Raw genomic sequence first — 12,186 nt, 5'->3', positions numbered from 1 at the left:
TAAAATATAGTGATAAAAAGTATAACAGAAATAATAAAATTTTATTTACAGAATTATAAAAAATAAAAAATAATAATAAAAAAAAAATTATATATATATATATATATATATATATATATATATATATATATATATATATATATATAAATTACTTTAAATTGCATTTGAAAGTTTTGCTACCAATAATGAGTGCAAAACTCTCCCTTTGACTCCACAATTAGAACGTGGAAAAAAATGGTTTTATGTTATTTAAGTTGTAAGAATCCTGGTTTGATACCATGTTTTGACACTGGGACTGTGTGTGTATGTAGGAGAATGTGGTAGTAGGGTGGTCTGTCTCTCTGTGGGTCTCCAGTAACATGCACATGCTTCTCCACTTCTCCTCATCTTCAGCAATGCCATTAATCACACTCTCTGTCAGTTTTACTGCCTGCCTGAACCTCTCCTTCACATCTTAGGCCACCGAAATAAAAACTGAAGAAGACAAAAAGAAAAACACTCTGTGTTCCTCCGTATGGGCCTTGGGGCACATTCAACTCTGCTCTAATTCTAAATGTGTCTGATGACACTGGCTCGCCCGGGGGCCAGAGTGAAAGAAGAGAGGCTCCTGTGTGAAAAGAAAAGGCTTGAATAATGGCCCGAATAGATGAGACCATTTACAGTGAGAAAAACCAACAGTAAAGCTTTGTGACTGAATTGAGTTTATGTACAGAGTGTTTTGGGAAAGTGCTGTCAAACAATAACCAGCTCCAAGTAGATTTGAGCAAACCTGTAATCATGGAATTAAGGTGCATTTGTTTATCTAAGCTGCATCTAGGAACATCCTGTTTTGAAAATGATAAAGGATTTATTATGGTTGTCATTTTTACATTTAATTTAAATTTGTCTTTTGCCTCATAAAACAAAGCAAAGGTAAGAAAAACAGAACAAAACAAGACAAAACAGAAACCAATCACAACAAAACACAAAACAAAACAAATAAAGGTCATTTGTAACAAGATCACACTGTCAGGGTTTATTTGCATGATCATGATGGGCTGACTTATGTCTTACTAAATGCAGGGAAAGAAAAGTCAATGGCTACCATCAACTGTTTGATTACCAGTGTTCTTAAAATATCTTCTTTTATGTTCAACATAAGAAAGAAACTAATACAGCTTTGAAACGAACAGAGGGTGAGTAAATTTCAGTTTTTGGGTGAACTATCCCTTTAATAATATTAATTGATATAGTAAAGAAGATTAATATAATACAGGTTACTTTCTATATACAAATATTGTATATTTTTAACAAAGTCGCATAAATGAAACCACAGTTAATATCTTTTGTGTTCGACAGTCATACATAAGGGTCATGAGAATAAATGAGGGCAGATTTTCTATTTTTTGCTAAACTATCCTTTTAACATTAGTTTATGTGTTATGTTATGATCAAACATGAATGAACAATATAAAACAATAATAACAATAATAGAAAGCTACTTCACTTTGAAAATCGCCTTTTGCACAATATGTAAGGCATTATTCACTTGCACTACAACCAGTAATGCTCCGTGGCACTTTTGTTGGTCTCTATAATGCTGGTTGCAGTTCCTGTGCTAACTGTAATATGATGTGCGGCAGTCTGTAATTAATTATAAGTGTTTTGTCATCAAAATATAACACATCTTCAGGGTCCTCCAAGAGTCTTTCTACCATTAAACATCTTCGTTCTTCATTTTCAACTATTAATAAATGTAACACCATTGTCGGACAGCACAGTTGTAAGCGTTTTTTTACGTTAGCTTTCAAATAATTTTGAAGTTGGGACAGCTGTGGGGTTGTCCTAAAGTTAAGACAGTTTTTATGGTTTTTTGTCAAGTTAGGAGGTTTCTGTAATACCCCTTTCCTATCTGTAGTTAAGATAACACACTTAGGAAATGCTGTTCTGTAATAACTTTTGTACTGTGGTCCTAACTGAAATTACCATGGTTACCACACAGATAAGATTTTAAAGTTAGGATCTTTCTGTAATACGCCCCCTGGATCCGAAGCGGCCTTTGGATTGTAATTTGATATGAATAATGCTCCTTGGCTGATGCCATAATTCTGATGGACACTTTATTTGTGTGGGAGAGTTTGCGATTGGTGGAAGGTTACCTGAGCAACGGACGCCCTGGGCGATAAGACCCCACATGAAGTTTGCACAGTATTCACACCAGTGCGGCCCTCTGAAGGTGTGCACCTACACCAAAGGCAAAGCAGTCATTGTGAGCCAAACACACACTGAAAACACACATGCATACATATTAGGCCAGTGAATCATTCATCTCTAGATTTTCATTTCCAACTAAAGCTCATAATGAAAGTTCCACAGAAAATGAATGATTATATTTCCAGAGTATCTCTTACTGTACCTGACAACTAAGAGACAACTAAGTGCCTCACAGAGACTGGACAAACATAAAAAGAAAACCATTGGACTACACATTGATAGTCCTATGATGTATAAAGAACTATGGAAGCCTGTTTCCACCACTGAATAAAAAAAAAAAAGACAATTACGACTTTTTTCACAGAATTGCATGATAAAAACTTGCAATTCTGATTTTTTTTCCCTCAGAATTGTGAGATATAAACTCGCAATTGTAAGAAAAGAAAAAAACTCAGAATTGCGAGTTAATCTCACAATTCAGACTTCATAACGCGATTGTGTTTATGAGTTTATATCTCATAATTCTGAGAAAAAATGTTAGAATTGTGAGTTTATACATCACGTAATACTGACTTCATAACTTGCAATTGTGAGTTTATATCATGCAATTCTGAGGGGGAACAAAAGTCAGAATTGCAAGACATAAACTTGGAATTGTGATAAAGTCAGAACTGTGAGATAAAATGTCACAATTCCCTTTTTCAAAAAATAAAACTAAAATCTGTGGTGGAAACAGGCTTCCATAATAAACCATTGGCATTGCTATTTTATACATTTTGGCAGGTACTGAATAATATGGTTTAAGTTCAGTATTTTTTCGCAGGGAAACTGGAAAATTCTAATTAGTTTAAATATAAATTAAATGTAAATGTATTTTTAAATTTAATTACCACTTGCCTCAAAAAAACAAAAAACAAAACAGCTTTGAAAACAAATACAAAAAACAAAATAAACAAAAATAAACAAAACAGAATTTCAATATGCCATTTGCCTCAGGAAAACAAAAACACAAAATAAATAAAACAAAACAAATCAAAATCAACCAACCAAACACAATGCAATGATCAAACAAGTTTTGTGAAAGGACAAGGACATTTGACTGAAGTGATTAAAACTTTGTTGTCTGTCATCATTGTACCATCATGGCAAAGTGTTTGTACACTAACTCTTGGGTAATAACTCCAAAAAATGTGTTCAAATTCAATGTGTTTAGATTAACATGACGTATGACGTTTGTTGTAGGAAACGACAGCCAGTGACGAGTGAAGCTGTTGTCTGTATCTCTGAGATGTGTCAGCTCCACCGTGTCTATCAAACCCTGAGACAGCAACCAAGCATACAAGGGTCAGAACTTCAGAGACAAACCACTCCTATCCAAAGTTCAAAGGAAATAATCAAGCCTCTAAGACGAAGGGTAGTACCGAAAAAATGTAAATAGGGTGGACCCCTTGTGAAGACACAGACCTGATTTTTTTTAATTATAGTACATGTGAGTCAGATTACAGGATTGCTAGGGGAAAATAATGTGTCTGGCATCTGTTACCAAGCCGCTGAAAGTCACACGCAAAGCATGTTCCCATGCACGCCCTTGTGCTGTCAAAACACAGAACAAAGATGGACAAAAGCAAAGACGCAACACAGGGTTTTGGAACAAAGCCCAGGTGTATAAATGCTGAAATGTAAATATCATAATGAGAATACTCTTCATCTCTGTCCAGAACTAGCAGCTGTTCCAAAACCCAATGAGCTGTCTACAGTCTAGCTGAAATGCCACCTCATAAGTGACTGATTTGATCCCTACATATATATATACACACACACACACACACACACACACACGTTTACTTGGCTATCTAAATGGGGACATCCCATAGGCGTAATGGTTTTTTATACTGTACAAACTGTGTGTGCTATTGCCCTACACCAACCCTACACCTAAACTTCCAAACAACACATTGAAATCAGATGATTGCTTTGTTTTGCTCTTTTGGCTTTAAAAAAAGAAGTCAGATGATGGTCTGTGCTGATTCTCAGCCTCAGTCATTCTTCAGAAGCTGAAAAGGCACAAAATGGGCCATTCAGCAGCTCTGCAGCGAGAGGTTATTGATTTGTGCGATCGATCCTATCAGTCAATAGCGCTGTTAATGGATTAAAAGCCTAGGCAATTAGGCTCATATGATAGATTTAAGCTTATTGATATGAGGCTCACACTATGTGTATCGTGCATTTAAATGCTGTCAGCGCATAAACATTTGAATGAGACATTAGTAAACATCTGAAAAATCTCATGCTAATGCCAAATATAGAAAAGACTGACTATGTTAGGACCACAACCAACATTTCAAATTTTGGTGGTTTTGGAAAAATAATAACCATTCAATCTAAACAAAATATCTTCAGTATGCCCAATATTAACATTTAATACAGATAGTTGACTAAAATAACTGATAATTTTGCATAAATCATGTTTACATTAAAATTAATGTCATGTTAAAATGATCACAATGAAGAGATGACAGAGCGAGACTATGTAATAAAATAGCATTTAAAATAAAAATAAGTCTGTTGAAGATGCAGCCAGTTTGGCTTTTTTTATATGATATCAATAAGGAGTTTATGATGAAATGAATATTTTGAACCATTCAACAGTTTGGGGCTGGTGAGATTTTTGATGTTTTTTAAAGCCTCTAATACTCACCAAAGCTGCATTTATTTGGTTAAAAATACAGTATTATTGTGAAATATTACAATTTAAAATACAATTTTTATTTTTAATATATTTTAAAATGTAATTTATACCTACGATGGTAAAGCTGAATTTTCAACAGTCATTACTCCAATCTTCAGTGACACATGATCCTTCAGAAATCATTTTAATATGCTGATTTGTCATTCATGAAAATTATGTTATTTATTTATTTGAATAATCTTACTGACCCCAAACTGTTGAACAGTGTAGATATCATAATTCCAACATGCTATAAACATAAAACAACCAGCACCCACCTTAAAGTTGTGGATCTTCTCATAATTGCAGTGTTTCTCCGGTCCGTCCTTGATTGTGGTCCGTCGGCTCAGTGGTGACGGGCTGATCTGTGAACAAGCCAAAATCTTTAGAGGCTTCCAGAGGAGGGCACCCTTACTGCTCAGATTCACCCCCAGAGCTAACGCTAACAGCTCCTGGTGCTTACGATCCTTCTGCTTGGCTTTGTGAGGGGCTAATTCACCTTTTGCTGACCCCTTAGTGCCAACAACCTGGGCCCTGGGCCTCGGAAGAGCCTGCATCTCCTCTTTAGAGGAAGATGAGATGTGGAATGGGGGATAAAAGCAGGGACTGAGTCAGTCCTTCACTCCTTGGTGATCTGGGTCGAATGAGAAGGGGGACAGCCTGGTCCTGCATGGGCAGGGCTGGGGTTGGGAGGTATGGTGGGTGGGCTGCCTGGGGGCAGGAGTGTGTCTCACACAATAGCATACATTCAGCACTCCAAGAGAATGGCAATGCGAGAGAGAGGGAGAAGGAGTGTCAGTCTTGTAGTAGATACATCTCAGCAGGTTTCTGCAGTGGGATCAATGGAATCCCGAACACAGCGCTTCCAGACACGATTCCACCGCAGTTCCCTTGAGAGCGGATAATCCTGCAGCTCAAAGCCAAGAGCTCGGCTTTATAAGCAATAAAATCAAAGATCTGCTCGGAGAAGAGTAGGTTCTCTTTTAAGAAAAGGTCTTTTCAGGTCTAGCACTGAGAGGTTTTATGCGGTTTAGCCTTTTAGACCTCTCTCTGTCTCTAAACTTCTGATTGTAACTTCTGTTACAAATCGGATCAGGACTGAAGCAGATTTACAGTTGTAATCCTGCATCACAGCATAATCCTATAGTGCCGGAATCACTTGTTTCAGGATTGTCTTTAAAAGAAATGAACAAAACTTTACTATACTCTTGTTCTTTATTGGCATTGATGGTTCCATGAAGAACCTTTAACATCCATGGAACCTTTCCACTGCACAAAAGGTTCTTTATAGTGGAAAAGGGTTCTTAAGGTCATTAAGATGTTCTTCACACCATGAAGATCATGTTTCTTTTAAGAAATGATGACTGAAAGGTTCTTTCGGTAACCATAAATGGTTTTTGGAACCTTTATTTTTTAAGAATGTACTAGGTGTAAAATGCAACATGTCTTACAGGACCACCAACCCTTGTCATTGGATCATCCAAGATGGATGCTACTAAATACCAGGTGTAAATAAGGATTTCTGCTGTTGCACCAAAACCAAGACTCATGTCCAGGCTGGGGGACCATGACCCCTCTCAGCAGGAGGCTGATGCCGAATCCAGCAACACTGTCTGGGTATTTGCTGACGCATCCTGTAGAACACACACGAGACTTCCTAATCTCACACATACAGCAGAACTGACGGACCAGAATAGGTGGCCGGTCATTTGCATGATTACATTAATTAACAAAATGATGAGATTAGGAAAGAATAATAGAGCTGTGACAAGTAAAAAAGAAAGAATGCTGAAGAGGAAGAAAAACAACATGGCTACAGCTCACATATTCAAGATACGCCACATTCAAAGACATGATGTACCTGATTTCCCAGAAAAGTCAGGCGGAGGTGAGTGGAAGACTGTCAGGGTTGTGTTGACTCAAAGTGTGAGTATTGCTAAAAAAGCACTGGTGTGGTTTTTATTGCTGCTGACCTCCACAGTGACACATTTTTGTGTGCTGGGGGTACAGGGCAGTTAACATGTGTTCTGCTAGTCGACTAATATGGGTTTTTCAAAGTTGATGCCAATATCTAGGGCACAAAGCAGCTGATGGCTGATACAATGGCAATTTATATAATCAATCAATATAGTGCTTTTTGGTTTGTAGTCTTAAAACCAAAGAGTTTTATTAACATGTAATCAAATGAACATATGAGGAAAGCATTACCTCTGAAAGCATCTTACAATAGTTGTCTTTGGTTTAGGAGTAAAATAAGGTTTATCAAGATGTGAATGACAGACAAAGACAATGTTAGCAAATTATTTTTTTAAAGCACATGTATGTGTGCATCATTTATGTTTTTAAACAAAACAAGTCTCTTCAGGTAATGTTAAGCACAGAATCATGCACCGAAAACCACTATAATAAAAATCCCATGGCAACTAAGTACACTTTAGCATACTTTTAGAAAGGGTATTTCTCAACTGCTTAATTGCATGCATTGTTGCAAAATGTAAACTATATTATCACCAGTTCAAACTGCTTAGAGGACCAACATCCAGTTCAGACAACCTAAACTGCAATACCAACACTAAAGTAAAAACAGTGACTTAGAGTCACACATTTAAGCTATACACTCAAAAGAAAGATGTTGGGGAGTTGCATAGAGTGATAAAAGGGAAGAGGGAGACGGGGCGCACAGACAGTGTGAGTGCATGAGCAAGACTTGCACTTTTTGTCCTAAGGCAGATGTCTTCTTGTCTCCTAATGAAAGAGGCACAAAGTGAAACACAAAAGAAAGACAATAAAGCCTAGTCTCTTTTTAGAGACCACTGTATTGACAGAAGAGACCAACACCCCCCCCCCCCCCCCCCCCCCCCCCCCAACCCGTCGCAGCTGAGGAGACAGACAGAACTACAGAACTAGGCCACAGAAATTGTGTAAAGTACAAAAGCACATCCTATGTGATGCACACAGAGGGAAATGTGCTATATTCATTTAATACACTATTCAATACATTCAAAATACTGTCTATCACTGTCTGCACAGCAGGACATTTAAAAACAAAATGAAGGACAAAAATTGCATTTTGTCAAGCTGGCCAAGCAAAGAATGTGACATTATTATGACTTATGTACAAGACAGCTGCAGGAAAGTAAAAAAAGGGATTATTCCAATCTTTCAGTTTAAAAGCTGCAGTGCTGAAATATAATGTAAACAACAATGATAAATTACCACAAAGCTCAGCGCTAATTCTAATAACTCCAATCCATCAGCAGCGAGTGGTTTTAGTTGGAACTTGCCAGGTCAGCAGAATACTCAAGCGATTACTGTTATTAGAGGAAGAGAGCCATATGAACTCTGAGCTGTGCAGGTGACCAGAACAGGCAAGGTGAGCATTTCATTCAGATTACCACACAAGAAGACTGCCATCATAGAAAAACACACCCAATTCTGGTCCCTAAATGTGACCGGCAAATGCTCAGACAGTACTATGAATCAAGACATTGACGTAAAAGAGATTCAGGGTGTGTAAGGTCACTGTAAAATCTCAAACGAGTCAAAATTACCTTAATAATTTGATTGTTAGGTTGTTGTTGATGATGATGATGTACCCATCGTAACACATTAGCTAAACCTTCCAGGGTGAGTCAACTATCATGAAAAGCCTTAAACATAGATCTATAGCAATTTACATAATTAAAACACAATGGTAGATCATAAAGACCAGAACTGATTGTAATTTAACTAAAAATTGCCTTTGTTAATTGAAACAAATAAAAAATAAAAAACAATAACTGGAAATAAATTGAAATACTAAATTGATTGAGACTAAAATTAATAATAATAACTAGTGCTATCAAATGATTAATCACGATTAATCGCATCCAAAATAAAAGTTTTTGTTTACATAATATGTGTGTATACTGTGTATATTTATTATCTATATATAAATACACACATGTGCATGTATATATTTAAGACAAATATGTTATGTTTATATAATATATATAATATAAAATATAAGAATATAAATCTATATGCATATTTCCAAAATATATACTGTATGTGTGTGTATTTATATATACATAATAAATATACACAGTACACATACATATATTATGTAAACAAAACTTTTATTTTGGATGCGATTAATCGTTTGACAGCACAAATAATAACGCTAATAAAAAAAAACTAATAAAAACTAATAAAAATAACAGAAACATAACAAAACTGTGAAACTTTAAACTAAAATTTTAAATATAAAAATTGTTTTCAAAATATTAGTTACAACAGTAAATCAATAATACTAAAATAACACTGTAAAAGACGCTTATAGTGGAATGAATCTAGTAAGTGTGCAAGAATGGCAGAGACAATGTAACAATGCAGCAATATATTACAGCTAATGTTAAAGTGATAATTGCACAGTTATTATCTTGAATCACAGCATTAGTCAGAGAATACCAAAATACCCAAATTCATTGAGTTTGTGAGTTTTGGGTTTGTCATTTTAAAATGTCTGGATTAGACTGAGGGAAATGTTCCAGAACGTTAATGTGTACTGTGAGACCAGATCTGACTCTACAGTACACACACAATATTCAGAATAAACAGACAATCAAAATGTAATGTGCGTTTTAAATTTGATGGCTTTTAAATTTGAAAGCAAACGTGTTGTTTGTAGCAGGGTGGACTGCTCAGAAAAAACTTACAGTTTTAACTGATGTTCTTTCTACATTTAATTTGCATCACAGTGTATTAGATATAAGAGAAAGAAAATCTGCTGAAGTGAATACTGGGCTGCACAAAGCAGATCTTTTGAAGTATATATACAAATCTATATTTACAGTTTGACAGCTTGTTGAGGCTGCCCCCTAGTGGACATTTGTACAAAGCAGTAAAATGAAAAAAAAAAAAAAGTGTATTGAGTTAATTTATATTAATTTGAATGCTTAGCCAACTGAGTCACATTAAAAATTCTCTGTCTAGTGTCTGCAACAAAAACAAATATGCCCTACGCAAACATGACTCTGGGTGATAAACAAACTACACTTCCTTTGACTAATTCACAAATGTTTGATCGTCGCTTATGTTTATTTCATGGAGCTCTCATGAAGAGCAATTTCACCTCAAGAGTGAGGCAACAGAATTCATAAAGAGGTAACAGAAGACTGATTTGATAAAACTCTCCCGTCAGTGAAACAGACAGTGCGTCTGATAAATGAGAGAGGAGACAACACATTCGTGGAATTATCTTTCATCAAAGATGCACACCATGATGCTGAAACACTCTCAAACTCTTCTAATCTTTCAAATGCACGCAAATAAATGCTCCTTCTTATTTGTCTAAACACCATTCTAATAATGATGATTTGTGAAAGGATGGTGTCTGAAACCATGATTTGGGTTGGTTGTGTTTACTATTAGCAATAAAACCTTGATAACATTTATGGGCACATAATGAAGTAGTGTCAGTGCAATGTCCTGTTTTCACTGTGCGAAGAGACGGAAATGAGAATTTAAGATGAACTCTCTCATTGAATTCTGCAGTAAATATAATCTCAAATACCAAATATGGCTCAAATAAAGGAACTAAAATAGAATTTACAGCATTACTGTTAGTTAGTCAGAATGCTGAAATTAGCAATAATGTCAAAAAACAACCAAATTTATCCCAAGTTTCCTGATAAGCCTACAAAATATACAATGAAAAACAAGAAAGGTCCTAAAACGAAGCCCTGTGGTACTTGACAAAAAAAATGAACATTTTTATGAGTGATTTCAACAAAAACTACAACAAATTCTTTTATCGCCATTATTTGGCATAAGTGATTTGATAACAATGTCTATTGATTATGCAGTATATTATATCTTTAAGTCTGTGATCAATCATACATTGCTCACACTGTAGGCTGTAACTTTAGTAATGTGTTAAAAACATTATGATCTATATATGAATAGGTACACCCCTCACCTTTTCATCATGCTGGAAAGTAACTTTTTTGGGCTCAGAGTGGGTCCGATAGAGTCGGTGAGTGATTTTGTCCCTCAGGAGAGAGGTGTAGCCCAGATGCTGATAGATGGGGTTTGTGGTCATCTTGGCAATGTATTCTGCTGCCTTTGTCTCAATATAGAGAGTAATGAGGCCGTCTGTAACCAGATCGTGAACTGACTCAAAACGTTTCTCTCCAACAAAGTGCTTTCCATCATAAAAGAGTCGGTAGTTCAGAGTCTGGCCACCAAATCTGAGTGATAGACAAGCAGTATTCATATTATATTACCATATACTATTATACAGTATTATATAATATTATAATGATATAATGTTACTGTACATTGCAAAACAAAATATTTTATAATATATGGATTTTTAAAGAAATTAATATTTTTATTCAGCATGGATGTATTAAAATGGTCAAAAGTGACATTGTCACAAAATACTCCTATTTCAAATAAATATTATTCTTTTGAACGTTCTATTAAAAAAAATTATTAGATAAAAATTAATCATGGTTTTCACAAAAGTATTGGGCAGCACAACTGTAATAACAATAATAGACATTTCCTGAGCATCAAATCACATATTAGAATGATTTCTGAAGGATCATGTGACACTGAAGACTGATGCTGAAAATTCAGCTTTGATTAGAATAAATTACATTTTAAAATAAAAATAGATTACAATTATTTAAATTGTTACTATTACACAATGTTACTGTTTTTATTGTATTTTTGATCAAATAAGTGCAGCCTTGGTGAGCATAAAAACCTTGCAACCCCAACCTCTTGAATAGTAGTAATATAAAGAAATGTAAAAATATCAAGTAAAATATCAAGTAACTACAGCAATATAAAAAGAGGATGGATGGATGAACATACAGAGAAAAGGATAGAAGAATAGATGGTGTGTACCTCAAAGCAAGTGTATATGTTCCTGGTTGTCTCTGGCTCTCTCTGATGAGGTAAGCACCTTCTGTACCAGCCAGCAGTTCATCTGCGCGCTCTCTGGAAATCAGACCATGGAACCTGTACAGAGACACCATCATTCACCCTGGTACACATATTCACACATCTCATGCACACACACTCAACTAACACACCATAAATCACTGTCTTTTTCTCTCTCCCTCATACACTATTTCATATTTGCACCCTCAAGGACATCATTACACAAAATCAATATGCACCACCCCTCATAACACCCTTAAATAATAAATTCTGCTAAGTCACTCGAAATTTCACACTCATTTTTGAAGAATAAAATGAAAAAGTAACCAGAT

The 12,186-nt window shown here is 35.4% G+C and overlaps 1 protein-coding gene across 1 annotated transcript in view; it reads right to left on the bottom strand.

The window, feature by feature from the left end:
* The window catches only part of chn2 (chimerin 2), a 38,569-nt gene that overhangs the window by 6,290 nt on the left and 20,093 nt on the right, over positions 1-12,186 (bottom strand). The window contains exons 5-8 of the mRNA XM_079444679.1: positions 11,819-11,932; positions 10,881-11,151; positions 5,200-5,286; positions 2,139-2,223 (exon numbers count right to left, since the gene is read on the bottom strand). Of these exons, the coding sequence (XP_079300805.1) occupies positions 2,139-2,223; positions 5,200-5,286; positions 10,881-11,151; positions 11,819-11,932 (557 nt within the window). The remainder of the gene's footprint in view (positions 1-2,138; positions 2,224-5,199; positions 5,287-10,880; positions 11,152-11,818; positions 11,933-12,186) is intronic.

This window comes from Barbus barbus (assembly GCF_936440315.1).
Source record: "Barbus barbus genome assembly, chromosome: 21".
Lineage (NCBI taxonomy): Eukaryota > Metazoa > Chordata > Actinopteri > Cypriniformes > Cyprinidae > Barbus > Barbus barbus.
Note: the sequence above shows the minus strand (reverse complement) of the source record. Positions and strands in the feature narration are given on the sequence as shown.